The 21,615-nt window shown below is 47.3% G+C and overlaps 1 protein-coding gene across 7 annotated transcripts in view; it reads right to left on the bottom strand.

The window, feature by feature from the left end:
- Nucleotides 1-21,615, bottom strand: part of DGKG (diacylglycerol kinase gamma) — a 208,638-nt gene that overhangs the window by 40,207 nt on the left and 146,816 nt on the right. For all 7 annotated transcript variants that reach the window (XM_032298337.1, XM_032298339.1, XM_032298341.1 and 4 more), the window contains one exon: nt 1,493-1,670. In XM_032298337.1, the coding sequence (XP_032154228.1) occupies nt 1,493-1,670 (178 nt within the window). The remainder of the gene's footprint in view (nt 1-1,492; nt 1,671-21,615) is intronic.

The raw sequence follows: 21,615 nt of genomic DNA, 5'->3' as shown, positions 1-21,615 counted from the left end.
GTCTCTGCCAGTGCCTTTATACCTGGCTTTCTCCCCTAGCTCACCTGTCCTCTGAGGACCTGTGAGGACCCATGAGGACCCGTAAGCCCACGGAGGAATCAGTTGTCAGGAGCTTTGATTGAATCTCTCCATTTGGATTATTGGTGGAAAATGGCTGCTTTTGGGGCTGGGATAGAGGTGGTTTTAAGGACATTCTCAGAAAGCTGTGTTCTGTATTCTGGTGAGTTAAAAGTGGAAGGCCCAGCTGGTGGCCTCTAAAGCATACTACCCAGTTGTTCCAGACAGAGAGAATAGTGGGTTCATGGGAGCATGTGTTGGAGGGGCCAGCGTGGTGGACGCAGAGTGAGCGATGGAGACAGTGGCAGAAGAGGAGGTCTGGGAGATCATGGGAGGCCAGAACATACGGAGCCCTCTAGTTCATGTGATATTTGGATTTTTCACTGAGCCACTGCAGGATTTTGAGAAGAGGAGTGTCAGAATCTAACTTCTCTGATGTGGTGGTGACAATAGGCTACCTAGGGCAGTGGGATAGAAGCAAGGAACCCAGTGAGGAGGCTTTGCAGTAATTCAGGGGACAGAGGATGGCAGCTCAGACCAAAATGGCAGGAATGCAGGTGGTGAGGCGTGGTGGAATCCTGGATGTTTTTAAAAAGTAGAGCTAACGGGTTTTCTGATGAACTGGATGTGAGGTGTGAGATAAAACGAGGAGTCCAGGATGATGCCAAGGGTTTTGGCTCTAGCAATGGGAAGGCTGGAGTTAACCGAGAGGAAGAAGGCTGTGGAGGGGAAGGTTTAGGGGAGAGACGGCAGGACTCTGCATTGGACATACCAAGTTTGAGGTGTCTGCTAAACACACAAGGGAAGTGCGGCACAGGCTGCTGGACACATGAGCCTGGAGCTCAGGGAAAGCTGGACACAGGCAGGAGGCAGCGTGAGTATACACGTGGTATTTAAATAAAATCTCATGACTAGACAAGGTGATCAAGAGATTAGGTACAGACAGTGAAGAGGGTCAAGGACCCTGCCTGGGGACCCTCCAGCATCAAGAGGTCAGAGAGAAAAGAGACTGAGGAGGAATGACCAGTGAGGGGGGGAGGAAAACCAGGAGCGAGTCAAGTTCTAGAAGCCAAGTAGACAAAGCGTTTCCAGGAAGAGGGAGTGATCAACTGGGTCACATGCCACTGACTGCTGTAGCAAGATGAGGGTTAGGAACTGACAATTGGATTTAGCTACTGGAGAGCACTGGTAACCTTGACAGTGGCAGCATTTGACTCTGAACCTCATGGAGCCCCATGGTGTGACAAATGACTGTCATTAACGACACGCTTCTTGTGAATTTTTGTCTTCCGGATTAAGTTGTAAACTTTGCAACATCAGGGATGATGAGTCAGAGTATCCGGAGTGAAGCACAGAGTGAAGCCCGCTGACACCCACCTGAGGGCTCCGACCACTGGGCATTGACCTGAAGCAATTATCCTCATTCCTGGCTTACCTTGGACGCAGAATTTCAGTTCTTTGGGGTCAGTGACACCCTTCCTGCTTTCCCGGATCACAGCCCGGTTCTTCTTGTTTTCTCCCCAGAGATTGGTGCCTCCGTACATGCTGGGAATGTTGAGAATGGCAATGCCTTCCAGGAAGATGTTGCTCAGGTCCACCCCAACCCCATCACACTGGAAGGCAGAGAGAAAAGGCCATCTGTTAGTGTCCTCAGAGTGTCACAACCCAAGGTGCTCTGTGTGTGTGTGTGTGTGTGTGTGTGTGTGTGTGTGTGTGTGGCGGGTGCTGTCTTAAAGGGTGTGACAAGTCCCCAGCTACCACCTTGCCACTGTCAGAAGCCAAATCATGGGCAAAGTCACTCAGGCTTAATGCTTTGACCGCCATGGTGAGATGAGAGATCCAGTGCTGGCGGGCTCTGCGGGATGGGAAAGCCAGCACAAGGCTCCAGGGGTCACCTTTAGGTTTAGAAGTGCTTTAGGGCTGGTTCCCAAGTCAATTGCCAAACTGTTCTCCAGTCTAATCTCATTATCATCAATCTTGCCCCTTCCTAACCATTAGATTTCCTGGAACTGAATTCAGAACCTAACAAATGACAGAAAACTTTCATTTTACCCCCTTCTGTTTTATCTCTCCTGTGAGACACACAAGACTTTCAGCTTTGGAAGATTTTCAGAATTTGCCTGTCTCCTGTATCTGTATTGCAAGCACAGTTTTGGCATACGTGCTTGTTGAAGGAGCAGAGTTCCTTTATCCAATCCCTACAACTTGCAGTCCCCACCAGGTACGAAGAGCCAGAAAGCTTGAATTTGCATCTCACATATCTATAAAGTCAGCCCACTTTGGCATCGTGCTTACCAACACAGCAAGAAACATCAGCTTTGATCCTTGTTCCTCAGGATAGTCGCTAGTTTATTTCAGTTACAGAAAACACTGGACCCAGAGAGTTGAGCTAAGTTATCAAGATTGCAAAGCTAATAAATAAGAGCAGAGGTTCAAAGTTGGGTAGGATTTGACTACAAAGAACATGGTCTTTACCTTGCTTATTGTGAGAAAGAAAAAAATCAAACACATTCATGGAGAAAATAAAAATCCACTGTCTTTGAGGTTATATACAAACCCAAACTTTCAGAGACTTGTCAATAGAGGGAGACTAGAAACGTATTGTTGCCATCAGAGGAGGACTAGAAGGCTCATTGCCATTCATAGTGACTCACCTCCTGATTTCTTTGCAGTTCTTAAATTACGTTATCTTGTTTCCCCAACTACAAGATGGAATACAATGAGCACCTCTGGTAACTGGGAACTCATGTTTTCATTGGGAAGTTCTGATAACTTGAGAGGTCTCTTTATGTTGGTCTGGATTCTCTCTCACTCTTGTTTCCACCAGTTGGTCCTGTTCTCCCTTCTGAACCCACAGAGAATGATCCTCCTTCCTCCTCCATGGGCCAGCCCCCACCTAGATCATGATGATGATGATGATCATCATGATGACCGCTGTGCACGTGTATTAAGCAGGACCATCTCCCACATACAATTTCATATACATCTCATTTATAATCTTCATCATAATCCTATGAGTTAGTTACTATGACTATCCTCTTTTTACACTGGGGAAACTGAGGTACAGAGGAGGTTAAGTAACTTGCCCAAAGTTACACAACTTACAAGTGGAAGTACACAGACTTAAGGGCAGGCAGTCAGAGCCCAACTCTATTTTTCTTTTATTTCTCCTCCCTCTAGCACGACGAGGTCGTGCCACCTCTGGACTGACTGTCAGCTCCCTTCATCCTCTCCTGTGGGACTTGGCTTTCAGATCTTTCCCATCCTGGCTGCCCTGTTCTGCACATACTCTAGTCAGTTGCCCTCCTATTTGGCAGGCCACCCAGCACTGAGAAACAACACCAATGACAGGATCTGATGGGGCAAGTGGCTACCACACCAGTACTTCTTGTGGCTGAAATTTTATTGTGCCCCAGAAACGAGATTGACGTGCAAAGCTCATGTAAGAGCTCAGCACGTTATCCATCAGTGCTATCCTTGTTGTTCCACATGATCAAGCTTGCACTGGCCCTGTCGTTAGCTGCTACATGACAACATCGCTTCAGCTTAAATGGGTGGACGTCTCCGGCACCCAGACCATCTCATGATCTATTTCTCATTCAACTCTTCCCCATTCCGAACATGCATAGATTTAAAAAAATAAAATAGATCTAAAATGTTACTTAATTGGCTTTCAGCCCAAGTTTCCTCTAGTCCACCCAGCTTACTTTCAGTCTTCATTCTGTGACCTTTTGTCACAGCACTCCCGTCATTTGGGGATTAAGTCATTAATATGTGAGTATAAAGGGAAAAAACAGTGACCAAGCCCTCTCCTTGGTCAGTTTAACACCAGACATTATGCATTAACCTCCCTTGGGGTAAGGCTGCTCTATCGGAGCTGCATCTTCTGAACTGGACTGTCACCCAGCCTCCTTTTTAAAAATTTTATTATTTTTTTGAGGTGGAGTCTCACTCTGTCACCCAGGCTGGAGTGCAGTGGTGCGTGATGTCGGCTCACTGCAACCTCTGCCTCCCAGGTTCAAGCGATTCTCCTGTCTCAGCCTCCTGAGTAGCTGGGATTACAGGCATTTGCCACCATGCCTGGCTAATTTTTGTATTTTTAGTAGAGAAGGGATTTCACCATGTTGGTCAGGCTGGTCTTGAACTTCTGACCTTGTGATCCACCCACCTTGGCCTCCCAAAGTGCTGGGATTACAGATGTGAACCACCGTGCTGGGCTCTACTTTTTATTATAAGACAGACTGATGGAATCTTAGAGATGAGAGGCACATAAAGGAAGACACCTCTCATGTCTCATGCCTCATCTTTCATAAATGAGACCCTGTGAGGTTAAGAAGCTTCCCTGTGGTCATCCAACTTATTAATGACGGAGCTAGATATGTATCCAGGTCTCCAGACCTCAATCCTGTGCTCTTTTCATGAAAACATAAAACATTGTGCTGAGATCAAACAGCATTTCCTAAATGACCACCCTGCAACCTCTATCAGAAAAGGACCAAGAGAACTCATATTAAGTCACCAATGTCTCTCATGCCTGCAATCCCAGCACTTTGGGAAGCCAAGGCAGGCAGATCACGAGGTCAAGAGATTGAGACCAACCTGGCAAACATGGTGAAACCCTGTCTCTACTAAAATACAATAATTAGTTGGGCATGGTGGCATGTGCCTGTAGTCCCAGCTGCTCAGATGGCTGAGGCAGGAGAACTGCTTAAATCCAGGAGATAGAAGTTGCAGTGAGCCGAGATTGCACCACTGCCCTCCAGCCTGGCGCCTGGTGACAGAGCGAGACTCTGTTTCAAAAAAAAAAAAAAAAAAAAAAAAAACCTCATCAATAGCTGTGTGAAAGCCTAAATACTTGGTAAACAATCTATTCTAGAATCTTGCCAGGGATCGGAATAAAGTGTATCAGTCTGCGGTTTGCAGAATGTACCTTATTCTTATTTTTTGAACACAGGAGCGACATTTATCTACCTCTTGTTGGCTACAACTTCCTCTGTTTTCTGGATTTGTCGAAGTGGCCCCTGAATGACATCTATAGGCTTATCCAGCAACTTGGATTCAAATATGTGTTTTTCAAAGCCAGTTCGTTCTCCATTGATCTACCCTGGGCTCTAGTAACTACCTCTGGCATCTTTTCTTCCGTTTTTGCTTTGAGGCCACTCTCTTTGGAAAAGATGAAAATTCTTCCAGAATGGCAAAGTCCTATTGAGCTATGATTTCTATGTTCTTTTTTGCTTCAAACGTTGTCTAGCATTCAGCTTGGCCTTCAGTTAGCCTGAAGCCAGGCTCACAGGTCTGAGTTGCTTTTGTGTATTCCTATCTAGCTGTGTGCCCAGGCTGTGCCTTTGCGTGTGTGTGTACAGTTCCCTGAAAGCATCGGCTCGGCTAGCACTCTCTGTTGCTGTCACGTTGACTGAAAAACAAAAACCAACTCCTTTTTCTTTTCTTTTCAATGTGAATCATGACTCCTTAGAAATTTATTTTGGAATGTCTTCCACCCTCCTGTCCTTCATATGCATATTCCTAATTAGGGATTTAGGCTAGAGTCCATTGGGTCACACTTTTCTCCTTATCACCCTCTAGGTGAAGCGGTCACTTTCCTTATTGGTTGTAGTCGCTTCCACATCATCTCAATGCATTCACTGTTGGTCAAAACATCCCTTTCCCTTCTGGGCAGGAATAATAATATTAGTAACTCACGCTTGGTGAGAGCTTCCTTGGGCACTGTGCTAGGATTCACACACATTATCTCTTGGGATCGTCACATGAACACGATGAGGGAGGCAGCATGACTACTTTCAACTGACAGGGCCTCTTGGGGGCTAAGATGCTTGCTCAAGGCTCCATAGCTTCCTGCTCTACAAGATGGCGGAGCCAGGATGCAAACCCAGGAAGGCAGACGCCAGATCCTACGCTGGAGATGAGTCAGTGAGGCAAATCGGGATTTTTGCTGATGCTAGACTGATAGCAAAATTAAACTTCCAGCTGTTTGAATAATTGAGATCTCCCACTACTGCTCTATCTTATGCAGTGCTTAGAGCAATGCCTGGCGCATCAATGTTGGACATTAATATTATTATAGCTTGCCTCTGCGCCAGGTTGCTTTTTTAAAAAAGTACATCACCCGCACAGTCCTGCCTAGTATTCCACAAAGTCACTTTTCTTCCATACTGCAGTTTTAAGTGTACTCTGTCCATCTCTATCCATAGCCAGCTAAGTGTGTTTGCTATTACCTTAGTAAACGTTTACCTCTTCCCGGAAGAGCAGACAATCCTTACTCTGCTTTCTACGCTGTCCCTTCCCCTATGACTGCAGTGAGTCCCGTGTAGATGGGGCAAGTGGAGGAGGTGGGAAAAGCCTGGGGTCTGCTGGACCTGATGTCCTCTCCTTTTGGAATGCAGCTACTTGGAAAGTGAGAGGCAGTGTAGCGTCTTGGAAAGAACGTGCCTGCCTGGGCTTGGAGACAGAGAGACGTGGGTTTAAATCTTGGCTCTTTCACCTGCCAGCGGTGTGATTCCGGGTCGTTTCCTTACCGCCTCTGAGGTTTAATTTGTGATCTGTAAAATGGAGGATGGGGGAGTAACATCTGCCTTAAGGAGTTGATTGGTTTCTGGAAGGCAGTAGCACTGTAACTGTCTGCATTATCATCACAGGTTCCCCAACCTGAAGTCACTCCCCCTACCTGAAGCTTTGCTGGAAGTATTTGAATGGCCTCTTGGCCCGACCCAGGCTGGTACGAGCCTTGGCAGCGCTCGCCTGCGTGCCCATTCTCCAGAGTTCCTGGCCTCGCGATCGTACTCTGATTTCCTGCAGAACCCCAGGCCCGCTCTGGACCCGTGGAACGCGGCCGTGCCGTCTGGGAAAGTGAAGCCGAGCCCGGGACGCTGTCGCCCTAAATGGAACACCCGCCCCGGGGCCCGATCCCCGGCGGGTTCCTGAGCTAAATCCTCCAACTGCTCCATGACGTCATCGGCCCCCTCCCCCAGCCCCGGCCCGCGCGGCCCCGCGTGGCGCGAAGGCAGGCGGCGGTCCCGCGCGCAATTAGCCGTCCCCATAACCCAGGCCCCGGCTAGCCGGCTCCCCTCCGAACGGAGGCTGCGCTGGGTGGAGCCGGGGACGTGTAGCCCGGAATGGGGCTGAAACAGGGAGCTCCCGGCCCGAGCAGCGAGCGCGCACCCCCTAAAATCGTGCTCCCGGGTGCGCCCGCGGGCCGGCGCCCGACGTCTGGCGTGGAAGCAGCGCGGGAGTCTGAGCCCTGGCCGGGGAGGCCCGCGGCTGCCGACCACGTGCAACAGTGTCCCCTTTGGGAGGACGGTCCCCCCAGTTCTGATTTCTTCCTGAGCCAGGGGTGAAGGGTCGGTTTGGTGGAAGGCCGGTGCACAGGTAACAGAGTCTGCGTTAGGAGGCAAAGTGCATTTATGTGCAAATAAAACGCACTGGGAACCCGTATTCCTCCCCAACCCCCGCCCTGGATGTCTCAACTCCTCCAATCTCAGAGTTCTAGGCAGAGGCCGCCGACTTCTCCGCCCCAGCCAAGAGGGACCCGGGCACCGAAGCGTCCCAGTCCGCGCGGGCGTTTCCAATCCCTCCTGCCGGCCTGCGCGGCAACCTCAAAAAGGCGGCGGGCGGGGGCCCCACCACTCCAGCCCTGTCGATCCTATTTCTGAAGGGCCTCAGGGAAGGAGATTCCACAATTTATTTGATGACCTGTTTCAGTTTTTAGCAACTAGGAAATTCCCCCTTCTTCTAACCTCAATTCACCGTGCCACCAATTTGGTCTGGACGCAGATGGTTCTCTTTATAAGTCTGCCACTCGGGCTGTGTCTGCTCTCCGGAGTGACCTCCACCAGGCCAGACCGGAGGTGGCAGCCAGGCCTCGGTAGCTCCGGAGGGCTGTGTCCCCTTTCAGCTGGAAATTTTCTCTTTCTTGGGTACCCTGCCACGGAGGTATTGTCCCTCCCATCTTCCACGACTCCTCCTTGGTCTTTCTTTAAAAAAAAAAAAAAAAAAACAACTATGCTTTCCAGCTTCATGCATGTCCCATCGTTACCAGCAAACTGACACAAGAACAGAAAACCAAACACCGCATGCTCTCACTCATAAGTGGGTGTTGAACGATAAGAACACATGGACACAGGGAGGGGAACATCGCACACCGGGGCCTGTCGGGGCGGGAGGCTAGGGGAGGGACAGCATTAGGAGAAATATCTAATGTAGATGGTGGGGGTATGGAGGCAGCAAACCGCCATGGCACGTGTATACCTATGTAACAAACCTACAAGTTCTGCACATGTACCCCAGAACTTAAAGTGTAATTTTAAAAAATTATGGGTATTTCCAAACATGTAGGGAAAGTAGAGAGAATCATAAACCTCCATGTACCCCAAAACCAGTCCAGTTAATTAACACCTCTAGCAACTGGCCGCTAATCATGTTTTAACTCTACCCCAGTTCATTATCACCTCCAGACTGAACTACTTTATAGTAAATTCTTGAAATTCTGTCATTTTATCCATAAATACTTGGCTATGTATCTTTAAGAACTCAAAAAAAAAAAAAAAAAAAGAAATACCTCAATACTATTGCTACTCTTAAATAATTCTTTAATAAGTATCTAGTAATTGTTCAAATTTCCTCGACAGTATCAGTTTTTTTGTTAGCTTGCTTGAAAAGTCTTCACATTGCATTTGTTGATATATCTATTAGCTTTCTTTTGATCTATAAACTGCCTGTTCTTTTTTGCCCTTGTCTTTTATTTAGTGAAGAAATGGGTCATTTGTCCTTAGAACAGTGCTTCTCAAACTTTAATGTGCATGCTAATCACTCCAGGGTCTTACTAAAATGCAGATTCTGATTTAGGGGGTCTGGGTGTGGCTGCATTTCTGGCCTCCTCCTTGGTGATGCTGATGCTGCAGGTCTATGGACCGCATTTGAGTAGTAAGGCTGTAGTGTTGCGCAGATTCTGGATTTTGCTGACGGCATCTCTCGAGTGTCTTAAACACAGTCTATCCCTTGTATTTTCATTAAGTTGGTATTTTTAGATCTAGAGGCTTGACTAGATTGAGGGTTGGCTTTCTGGCAAATTACTTTATTAATGGGGCTGTATATTTCCCATTGCATCTCATTAGAAGCACATAGTTTGTCTCTTTTTTGTGATGTTTAGACTGATCAGTGGATTCCGGTGTTGTCAGCCTACACCTTCCATTATACAGTTCTTGTCTAGACCCATTACTCTAGTCCCCTGATGGTAGGACACGCCTGAGGTACCCTAGTACCCTCCCTGTACCTTTCTTCCAAATCTCTACAGATACCATTTTCTCCATGAATTATTTCCCATATAGTCTCTTAAAAGGATCTCTTTTCTTTTCTTTCTTTCTTTTTTTTTTTTGAGACCGAGTCTCACTCATTTGCCCAGGCTGGATTGCAGTGGAGTGCAGCGGAGTGCAGTGGATTGCAGTGGGGTGCAGTGGCGCAATCTCGGCTCACTCAGGCTGGAGTGCAATGGCGCAACCTCAGCTCACCACAGCCTCCACCTCTCAGGTTCAAGTGATTCTCCTGCCTCAGCCTCCCAAGCAGCTGGGACTACAAGCGCCCGCCACCACGCCTGGCTAATTTTTTGTATTTTTAGTAGAGATGGGGTTTCACCACGTTGGTCAGGCTGTCTCAAACTCCTGACCTCAGGTGATCCACCCGCCTTGGATGGGATTATAGATGTGAGCCACCGTGCCCGACCTCTCTTTTTCTCTTCTCTGCATCTGTACTCTCATGGAATCAAAGACCTGAAGGGCTTGAAGGTCACCCAGTCCAGATACCTCATTTTATAGTTGAGAAAACTGAGGTTAAAGACGTTAAAGGAAGGGCCCAATGTTACACAGCTAATTAGAGTGCACTGATCCGGAATTAGACCTGTGGTTGTTTGGACAGACAACCAAGAAGCCATGAGTGACTTTATTAAGAGGAATTTTGGCTACTAGATGAGGGCTGAAGCACAGACTCTTACAATGGTAAAGCAGCATGGAACATTAGAGATCATTCCTAATTACCAAAATGAGAACAGTGAGGCCTAAAGTTGGTAAGCGGCTTTCCCAGCTGACAGAGCTCTCTCCTGGAAGAGATAGGGCTTAACCAGGGACGCTGGGGTGAGTCGGGTGGTGGTCGTGAGGGAACAGAGTCAGAGTCAGCGTGTGGTTTGGTGGCACGTGGGCTGGAGAGGGAAGATGAGATCTAAAAGGATAATGTGATTGAGGTATGAGCCTCTCCCCAATGCTCTTGCTATAAATGAATCTTCCCCTTTTCTGAATTTCACTGCCTTCTTTTCACCTTTTAGATGGAATGTCCATGTACATTCCATATAAGAATTCCACATAAGAATATACATTCCATGTATATTCTGCCATGTATTTTGCATATTTGCCTGTCGCCTAGGAGATTTTAAACTCATAGAAGGTGGGGACCATATCTGACAGCTCTGTGTTCTTCATAGTTCCCAGCATGTCTTCCCCAGATCAGGTGTCCAATATAGCTATTTGTCAATTGAAAGAAAGAATGTGTGCAGAAATCCTAAAATGGAAACCCAGGTCTTCTTTGAAGATACTTGATAAGGTTTCTTGGCTTCCAGATGAGTTCCCCCAACCTCTCTGGATAAATCTAGTGAACAAATAAAGTGGACCAAGTTTCCAGGATAGGGAGAGGTATGGAAGGTTAACCCAAGTCTGCATCAAGTGGTCCTCTGGTCCCAGCTGAAAGAAATCCATACCTGAACACCTGAATAGGCAACTGGAATAGGGCACATGAGGCATGTTTTATATGAGAGAGACGTTAAGAGGCAGAAGACAGGAGTACTCACAGATCCATCAAGAGTGATGAGAACCTACTTATTGTGTGCCAGACTCTAGGGATGGAGCAGAAATGGGACATGGTCCCTGTCTTCAGTGTGCTCCCAGTGGGTCCATACTAGAGGCGACGGTGTGCTGTTAAATGCTCAACAGCAGACTCTCCAGGAGAAAAAACAGCCCTTGTTATTATGTTCCACAGTGGTGTAAATATCCCCACTATGGCCAAGTTCAAGTGACCATAATGACATCACCGAAGGGCAAGTTGGGAAGAGATACACAGGAGGCAAGCTTGCGCTAGCACAGCGCTGGCTGGAGGCAACGGGACAGAAGAGGAAGTAGTTATCTGCATATCTGCAGGGCCTATGGCCATGACAGAGAAACCTACCGGGAGCGAAAGGAAAACAGGGCAAACAACAGTATCTGTCTTCCCTAGAGAAAAACTAGAGAGCATGCTTTTAGTGTCAATAACCTGATGTGGCTCGGGAAGGAAGAAAAGATGATGTACTGTTGTCACTGATGAGTGGCGACAGCATTATTGGAAAGAAGGTCCAGTGCTGTCCTCAAACACAAACTGGCCTGGCCTGTAGTAACTCTTACAGAACAGTGGCTTCTCCTGCATTCCGAGGGGCTGGTGTAGCATTGTAGGAGCTGATGTCTATTGTTGGCAGTTAGATAATGATACTAATCCACACATATGTTATATATGATTAATATATCGCATTTATTGAGTAACTGTTATGAACCAGCACTTCATATATTTTATGTCTTATCTTCACAACCCTACAATATGCAAATACCCTACAGTATTTGCATTCCCATGGTTTCTTTTTTCTTTTTTTGAGACGGAGTCTTGCTCTGTCACTCAAGCTGGAGTGCAGTGGTTGTGGCTTACTGCAACCTCCGCCTCCAGGGTTCAAGCGATTCTCCTGCCTCAGCCTCTTGAGTAGCTAGGATTACAGGTGCACACCACCACACCTGGCTAATTTTTGTATTGTTAGTAGAGACGGGGGTTTCACCATGTTTTTCAGGCTGGTCTCAAACACCTGACCTCAGGCGATCTGCCTGCCTTGGCCTCCCAAAGTGCTGGAATTATAGGCTTGAGCCACTGTGCCCAGCCATGTATTCCCATTTTTACAGATGAGGAAACATTGACTCAGTGACACTAAGGAAGGAACATCTTTCTAGATTTGTCAAGGTTCGTGGTAGTGCTCATGAACTTGCAAGTTTCCTGCATGAGATGCAAGTGAGGAGATCAAGAAGTCAGTCCAACTTACAAGAGTGCACGCACCTGATGCTTTGTTACCTATGAGACCACATTTGGAGTATTACAGACACAGGAATTTGATTTTTCAGTTTAAGGCAGACCCTGAAAAAAATGGAGTGTGTCAAGAGAAGAGTGGTCCAGGATATTTATGGATCTATAAATCAGGTCATCTAAGGAACTGGGGCTGTTTAGCTCAGTGAAGATGAAGAGGAGACACCATGAAAATACATCTCCAGCCCTGTGAAAGGCAGTCACGTGGAGGAGTGAGGAGGTGTTCTCTGTGCCCCCAGAGGGTGGAAATGGGCCCGGTCGACGGGGAACTCAGTCAGGCACCCCATAAACACTTACTGTGTACCTATTTTGTTCCAAGCATTGTGCTAAGTGCTGTCTAGGGAAGAAGATGACAAGGCATGGGACACAAGATCCTTGTTCAACACCAGGAAGAACTTTCTGAAAATCAGAGCTGTCCAGTAATGCGGCAGGCGTCTTGAAAAATGGCGAACTTCCTATCTTTGGAGTATTCAGGAGGAGGTTGGGGTCCCACTTATCGGAATGTACGAGGATGAGTCTTTTGTGGAGTGGTAAGTGGAACTAAATCCCCTTCCAGTTCCAAAATTCCACATCTACATTCAGCTTTGTTTTGGCAGGCTAGCTTGCGCTGAGCTGGAAGGGTGCCATCCTGAACCCCCACTTCCACCCAGCCTTGTCCACCCTGCTGGGTGCTCTGAGTTCTCTGACAGTGAGTCGAGGTGGGCCAGTTAGACTGGAAAGTGGCTGCCATCTGTGACAGGGATGATGGAGTTCTGGCGGGTCTGTGTGGGCTCAAGGAATGCGGCATTGAAGCCATGTACACACAACCTGCTTAAGAACATCCCATGGGCAGAACATGTTCTCTTCCTCTTTAGCCCTCCTCTGTTGCTGTGCCAGGCGGGCACAATGGTGCCTTTGAGAGGGGCAGCTGGAAGGGGGTGTTGGCAGGCAGACTGGAAGTAGAATATTGCAGCTGGGGGTGGGGGGGCCCAACTTCATTTCCAGGAGTGAGCCGGCACTGGGTGCCAGTTTCCAAAACAAAACTGCTGTTTCTCAGAGTTCACAGGGATGGGTTGCCTCAGAGCTGGACAGAAGGCAAAGCTGTTTCCTATCCGCTGCTCCACCCGCCCCAAGAGTTGTTTTTTTTTTTTAACTGGTGGGTTAAGGCATTCTTGCTCTGGATGGAGATTAATGGGCTTTGCTGTCTGTCTGGGAAGCTGAGACCAACCTGGGGTGGATGGGGCTTTTGGAGAGATCACACTTTCCTGCAGACAAAGCAGGGCTTGATGGCCTGAGGACCAGCAGGGATCAGAGGCAGGTAGGCTTCTGAGCCATGAGAGAGGGCTCAGAATGGAGACCATTTCTGCCCTGCAGGGTCACTTCTACCCTACAGCCACCTGGCACCCTCACTGCCACATGGGAACTGCCCACTCACTGTCTTAACTCTGTTAGGTGGGAAAGAGGTGGGAGAATGTTGGCATTTCCTGTTCTGGTTCACAGTTGTCCCTGACCCTCTGCTACTATAAAAGATACCACCAATAGCTCAGAGAAGGGCGTGGGAGGTCCTCTCACTCACTGCGCAGTTAGAAGGCGGGAGTGCCAGCCATCTTCCCCTTTGTGTTACAAATGCAGCAAGGTGGGCCCCTTTTCCTGGTAGCTTCCAATAAAAAGGTGTCACTTGAGGCTGGTCAAGTGATTATTTCTAGTATTCGCACCTATTACGGAATTTTCTTTTCTTTTTTCTTTTTTTTTTTTGAGACGGAGTTTCACTGTGTCACCCAGGCTGGAGTGCAATGGCATGATCTCAGCTCACTGCATCCCCTGCCTCCCGGGTTCAAGCGATTCTCCTGCCTCAGCCTCCTGAGTAGCTGGGGTTACAGGCATGAGCCACTGTGCCTGGCCCAATTATGGAATTTTCTACTCCTGTTTCAATTTTACAATCAACAAATAACTAATGAGAAATTACTTCATTTTAGGTATTGTGCTAAGTCCAGGGGTATAGAATGAATAAAATAAAGTCCCTGCTTCAGAAAGCTGACTGGCTGATAGGCCAAGTCCTGAATGGGAGCCCCTTTATCAACTAAATGGACACAGGACTCTTCTAAGAGCAGGAGGGTAATGCAGAGGTCATCTCCTACTGCAGGGCCTGTGGCACCGAGAAGGGCATATGGGCCTGGGATCACAGGTCGAGGCTTTAAAGTCATCTGATCTTGGGAGTCCGTACTTATTTTATGAGATGCAGTTTCCTTGGGTAAATAATGAGAATAATACACGATCATGCAGAGCTGTTATAAAGATGAAATACGGTAGAGCGTACCACGTGGTAAGTACTCAGTATGTTGCTGCTATTGCTGTTCATTTGCTGATCCTAATGGACTTGAGATATAACATGTGTGTGTACACAGTGGTATTTATTCAATCCCTTGTAGATTCTGTGACCTTTAAAGATTCAATTCTTCTACCTTCTTAATTCCTCTTCTAGTGAAGACTAAGATTAGCAAGTTTATGACCTCACAGACTAAGTTAGAAAAACAAAGACATATCTACTATAGCCGACAAGACACATTTGTATATAATATTCTCTGTTTAATAACCTGTGACTGTAGAGGAAGAAAAGGATTGTAATGTTTCTTTTCCCTGAGGTTCCCAAATCTCCCGACTGTGGTGATGAAGATCATGAATTCCTCTGAATATTCTAAATAGTCTACATCATTTCCTACTGATGGGGCCTCACAGTTTATTGCTACTTAAAAGATGCTTTTGTTTGGTAGACATTGCTTGGGAAAAGTTATTCTTTTTTTTTTTTTTTGACCTGGATTCTCACTCTGTCACCTGGGCTGTAGTGCAGTGGCTTGATCTTGGCTCACTGTACCTTCGCCTCCCCGGTTCAAGCAGTTCTGTGCCTCAGCCTCCCGAATAGCTGGGATTACAGGTGCCCGCTACCATGCCCAGCTATTTTTTTGGTATTTTTAGTAGAGACAGGGTTTCACCATCTTGGCCAGGCTGGTCTTGAACTCCTAACCTCAAGTGATCCACCTGCCTTGGCCTCCCAAAGTGCTGGGATTACAGGCGTGAGCCACCACGCCTGGGCAAGTTATTATTTCAGTAAGGGACCTTGGTGGTATAATATTTATGCTTCCTGGGGCTCGGACAGAGGTGCTGAAAGAATCTTCCAGAAAGAAATGTGTTGTGGGAGAGCATTCTAATCCAACATGCTGAATCACGTGACCCCTAACTTCGGTCTTCTGAGACTTTCTTGGGCCTCATCTATTAAATATGCTGCATATCACCCAACAACTACTTTGTGAACATGTAGGCATAAAATTTAATCTTTAAAAGTTATTCCCAAGTCCATGGAAGACACGAAGTAGATATAGCCAGGAGTCTGAAGACAAAAGCAAATCAAAGCAATTCACGAAGAACAAAAGAATTGGAAAAGAACAGGAAAATAAAAGCATATGAATGAATGGAGGCTTGAAGTGAACTACAGGGTACACATTAGTTAGAAATAAAAAAAAAAAAAGAAGGTCATTTAAGAAAGAGAAAGTTTTGTGTGCCAGAAACTGCAAGCAAGCAATGGAATTTTGTAAGGGAAAGTTGACAGGAACAATTTTTCCTTAGTAAGCTGAATGATTCTAAGCCTCAGTGAAGGAAACTTACAGTCAGTGCATGATAGAAAGAGACAGAGATGGGGATGACAGAGCTGCATTTAAAAATGAATGAAGATTTCACAAGCCAAAAACTCACGGAGGTCCTCAGGAGGCCTGATGTTAAAGAAACAAGAGCTAAGATTTTTCTAAGACTGAAACGAGGCCAGTGTTGTAACAGTGCTGCTTCCTGGTTGGTGGGATTGGGGATTATTTTCTTTTTGCCACTCTCTATTTTAAAATGTTCTACCATGAATTTGGATTACCTCTGTAATCAGGAAAAGAGGTTAGCACACATATTACGAGTAACAGAAAGAAAGCAAATAGGAGGAAGCAGAAAGAAACCAAGTGGTGAGAACGGTGGATGGGCAAGAAGCAGCACCCGGAAGTGGCAGGAGCTGCCTTGGATGGTCTCACAGTGAAGGTGATGCTGGAATGAGGGAGCTGCTGGACTGGGTTGAGGAAGGGAATCCACTAGAAAGAGGATCTCTCTCAGGACCGTTCCAGCCTTACTTCTGACTCCAGGGTTTGATGTGCAATCAGGTTGCCCCTCCTATTTTCTAAGAACTCAAAATCGCTTCTAATGCTCTTCTGGACGTTCCCTTCCCCATGCGTGTTTCCATTTCTTCCACTGTAGCTGCATGGACAGGCTGCCTGTCAGCCAACTCCCACTTTCCTTACTCCAGGGAAAGGCTCTCCCTGTGTGAGCTGAGAAGGTAGTTCAGATCATGCCAGGAGACCAAGGCTTGAAGACCTCTTTCCCTCTGATTTAAGAGAGTGCAGCACTGCAGGTGGATACTAAGACAGAGTAGAGAATGCCCACAGTTGGAGCTTAAGAGCTGTGAGTTCTCTTCTGCACATACTGGTTTGGGTGAACTTAGTCTCTCTTTTAAAAATAATGGCACTGGCCAGGCACGGTGGCTCACGCCTGTAATCCCAGCACTTTGGGAGACCCAGGCGGGTGGATCACTTGAGGTCAGGAGTTCGAGACCAGCCTGGCCAACATGGCGAAACCCCATCTCTACGAAAAATACAAAAGTTAACTGGGCATGGTGGCGGGTGCCTGTAATCCCAGCTACTAGGGAGGCTCAGGAGGAAGAATCCCTTGAATCTGGAAGGTGGAGGTTGCGGTGAGCTGAGATTGTGCCATTGCACTCCGGCCTGGCAACAAGGGTGAAACTATGTCTCTAAAAAAAGCAAAAACAAAAACAAAAAAACCCACAGCACTAACACAGAGTGATCTTGAGACCATAAAGTTGAGCGAAAAGGCAAGTTCACGCCCCAGATAAAACTGGGGCTTCAGCTTTATCTATAATATTTTGTTACTTCTATTGAAAAATAGTTGAAGGTGCTGGGTGCGGTGGCTCACGCATGTAATCCCAGCACTTTGGGAGGCCAAGGTGGGTGGATCACCTGAGGTGAGGAGTTCAAGACCAGCCTGGCCAACACGGCAAAACCCTGTATCTACTAAATATACAAAAATTAACTGGGTGTGGGGGTGGGTGCCTGTAATCCCAGCTACTTGGGAGGCTGAGGCAGGAGGATTACTTGAACCCGGGAGGCAGGTGTTTCAGTGAGCTAAGATAGTGCCCCTGCACTCCAGCTGGGATGACAGAGCGAAACTCCATCTCAAGAAACAAAACAAAACAAAACAGAAAAATAGTTGAAGGAAGTAAGACAAAATAATGACAGTATCAATTCCGAGTGAGGGAGAATTGGGAGTGTTTGATATACTGTTCTCAAGACTTTTCTGTATTAAAAAAATCCTCAATTAAAAGGAGTAATTGATGTGCAGAGATCCCCAAAATATACTGGATGACCAGATTTTTTTTTTTTTTTTTTGAGCAGCTTCCTTCCAGATTTGGACTTCCAGATTTCCCTCCATCAAAGTTTATGTTAGTTCATGTTAGTGGAGCTGGCTGGCCTTCCCTTGTGAATATTGTTTTAAAGATTGGATTAAATATCAAGGAATTTTGGAAGTTCTTATTTTTAAATTAAAACATCCCTACAAAATGTAAAATAAGTACTTGAGTTGAAACCCATCTGGTTTGCTCTACCTGTGATCCCATTCAAAAACCTCTGCAAGGTTACTCTGGGCCTGGGGTGGGGGAGGCGACTGTGTGCCTCCCTCGCACCACCCCTCATCGTTTAATCAGGTGAAATCAGGTTAGAATGAATATTAAGAGCCTCTGGAAGGGAATAGAGGTCAGGGAGCACCCTGAGAGACCACCTTAGACCAGGGATGGTGAGGGTGGGGTTGCGGGTGACATGCCTGCTGCTGCTTCTATTTTTTTTTTTTTTTGAGAGGGAGTATCGCTCTGTTGCCCAGGATGGAATGCAATGACACAGTTTCTGTTCACTGCAATCTTCTCCCGGGTTCAAGAGATTCTCCTGCCTCAGCTTCCCAAGTAGCTGGGATGACAGGCATGTGCCACCACACCTGGCTAATTTTGTATTTTTAGTAGAGACGAGGTTTCACCGTGTTGGCCAGGCTGGTCTCGAACTCCTGATCTCAGGTGATACACCCCCCTCAGCCTCCCAAAGTGCTAGGATTACAGGTGGGAGCCACCACACCCCACCAACATGCTGGCTTCTTAATTAGAAGCCCACAACGATTTATGGAGCACCCAGTTGTCAGGTACAGCACTCACGTTCACAGGCCTTCCTTTGTGGTCTTATAGAGGAAGCACCTAGGGCGAACATTTGCAATATTTTTTTATGCTCCCTTTATGATAAATGGAAAAATTTAATCCCTGCTTTTAACATTATCTGAAATGTCAAAATAAAGCCTGTGAATGATCAGGAGATTGGACATGCCCAAACCTGGTTGACAGTGTCTGCTCCAGACTGAGCTGCTCAAGTGCAATACTGCCCTGAGACTCTTGGGTATCTGGCAGATCTGGATTTGAAACCTGACCTGACCGCTTGTAGGTTATGGACCTCAGGTGAGCTTCTTACCTTCTCTCAGCCTCTGTCCCCCTTCTCTGGAAAGGTGATTATGACACCTGCCACTTAGGGCTGCTTTGCAGATTCCGTGAGGCACTTAGCACCACTGCCAGTTACATAAAAAAAACAAAACCAAAAAGCCCCAAAAACTTTAATCCTAATAATGGCCTTGGGAGGTAGACTAACCCCTATGCCCCCATTTTATAGATGAGAATACTGAGGATCGGACACACAGTTCAGTAAGCTGTTTAACCTAAGCACAGACCAGGGCTCCCCGCCAGGCCTTGTGAGCCCAAGTCAGGGCCCTGGCCAAATGTCTGCAGGTGAGCAGTAGATTTAGTCACCTTCTCCCCTGCCTGAGTCACAGGGCCCTAAAAAACAGGGCCAGGAGTGACCTGACTCACATGGCTCTGCAGGACTCTTTGGATCGAGTTTCCTTAGCACTAGTAAAGCAAGTGCCATATTAACCAGCTCCTGTGTGTTCTGTGGATTCCCTTCAGTTTCTCTCTTGTCTAGCCGGGCCAGGGGCCATAGACTTTATTTCAGAGATAAGACCAAGTTTCCTATTCCTTCTCATACAGCCACTAGCCTTAGAGAAATCACCTGTATATCACTTTAGCGTGTGAATGGCTTTCTTTCTTTCTCTTTCTTCTTTCTTTCTTTTTCCTTCTTTCTTTCATTCTTTCTCTTTCTTCTTTCTCTTTCTTGCTCTCTCTTCTTCCTCCCTCCCTCCCTCCCTCCTTCCTGCCTGCCTGCTTTTTTGTCTCTCTCTGTCATCCAGACTGGAGTGCAGTCACGCTGCAACCTCTGCCTCCCAGGCTCAAGTGACCCTCCGGCTTCAGCCTCCCCAGTAGCTGAGATTACAGGCACCCACCACCACACCTGGCTAATTTTTGTATTTTTAGTAGAGATAAAACTCCTGACCTCAGGTGATCCGCCCGCCTTGGCTTCCCAAAGTGCTGGGATTACACGTGTGAGCCACTTTGCCCAGCCACGTGAATGGCTTTTAATGGAGACCTTCACTGCAATCTCTCATGTTAGCTTTGAGTTTCACCATCCAACTTTTTACCAGATTGGCAAAAAAAAGAAAGAAAAAAGGAAGAACCTAAATAGACTTCACTATCTGTTCCCCCAAGTTCCTTACAGTTGTTCCCTTCCTCTGGTTGCTGAACCTGTCAGCCTCAGTTTCCTCATCCATATAGTGAGGACATTAATTTTGGCCCTGCCGGTTCTGTGGATCAAAATAAATGAGATGCTGTGTGAGAAGATCTTTTGCAAACTTTCAGGCGGGTTTCCTCCTCTGACTTTCCTGTGATCCAGCCTGAATCTATGCCTTCCTCAAGTGAGAAGGACTGAGTCTTCTGTTCTTTGCAAAGCGTTTCTCAGCACACCTGCCTAGCTGCATGAGCTGAGAGGAATCAGTGGAAATCAGGAAAACAGTGAAGGAGGAAGAAACAGTGCCTGGTGCCGAAGACTTTACATTTACCGCTTCCAGCACTTGTTAGGTACATCTCTGTTTACTGGGTTCCAAGCTCAACTCACTCTAAAAGACCTGGATCTTCTCTCTTGCCAGTTTTCAGCAATGAAGCTTTGGTCAAGAGATTGAATGTACCTGAGCCTCAATACTTGCCTCGCTGTGTTGTCATAGCATATGAGGACATGTTATGGTCAGCAGTCAAAGCATGTGACTTTTTCCTGTCCCATTTGACTTTTCTCTCCCTTCAGTTTACCCTTTTTTTTTTTTTTTTTGAGATGGAGTCTCACTCTGTCACCCAGGCTGGAGTGCAGTGGCACCATCTTGGTTCACTGCAACTTCCACCTCCTGGGTTCAAGTGATTCTCCTGTCTCAGCCTCCGGAGTAGCTGGGATTACAGGTTCCTGCCACCACGCCTGGCTACTTTTTGTATTTTTAGTAGAGATGGTGTTTCACCATGTTGGCCAGGCTGGTCTCAAACTCCTTACCTCTGGTGATCCACCCGCCTCGGCCTCCCAAAGTGCTGGGATTACAAGTGTGAGCCACTGCACCTGGCCCAGTTTACCCCTCTAAATCTCTGTGCCTCAGCTTGCTTCTCCATCAAATGGGGATAATAATCTCTGGACTACTTAGCTCACAGGGTTGGTTGTGTGACTTTGGAATAAAGGCTGCAGTGGGCACTGATGATGGTGAAACGTAATAGCAATGCCTGAATGGGGTCATGTGCTGGTCCTCAAAGGCCTGGCCTGTGGTCTGCGGCAACCACGTTTAGAAGGTCCCTTAGCATAGCTGCTCTGACCAGCTCTTCCTGAGGCCTGTGACACTCTCCCATCTCCCTGCGAGGCTCTGCTGCCTCCTTACACCTGTTATCCCCGTGCCTCGCCCCTGTCTGCCTCTCTCAGATCTGCTCTGCATCACAAGACACAGGACCATCTACCACTATTCTCGGGATGCAGAAATGGTGCCTTTCCCGAACCTGAGGGCTGTTAGAAGCTGCCCATCACATGACATGCTCAGCCCTACTCCCCCAGCTAACCCTCATGAATAAATACTAAAAAGACTCATTATGGAGAGATAAGGAAAACAGGAAGAGCTTTGAAAGCGCCCAGCAACACCCCCTCCAGACCAGTGAACAACCCCATCCCCTCCAGAGGCCACCAGTGTCTTTAGCAACGAGGCCCCCTCTGTGGTTGAGGAATAGCCTCTGTCTCTCAAACCCAGAGGGGACTGTGGGGCCTGGAGCCGGGAGGGCAGGCCAGAGGCAGGGGAGCTGAGCTGCTGTATTCTGGGCACACTTTCAAGGCCAGCTGCAGGGAGAACAAGCCGCTGCTGTGCGCCTGCAGCTGGCTGTGGTTAGGCCAG

This window comes from Sapajus apella, unplaced genomic scaffold (assembly GCF_009761245.1).
Source record: "Sapajus apella isolate SASKATOON/1434 unplaced genomic scaffold, GSC_monkey_1.0 scaffold38, whole genome shotgun sequence".
Classification (NCBI taxonomy): Eukaryota; Metazoa; Chordata; class Mammalia; order Primates; family Cebidae; genus Sapajus; species Sapajus apella.
This window is presented reverse-complemented; position numbering and strand designations above follow the sequence as displayed.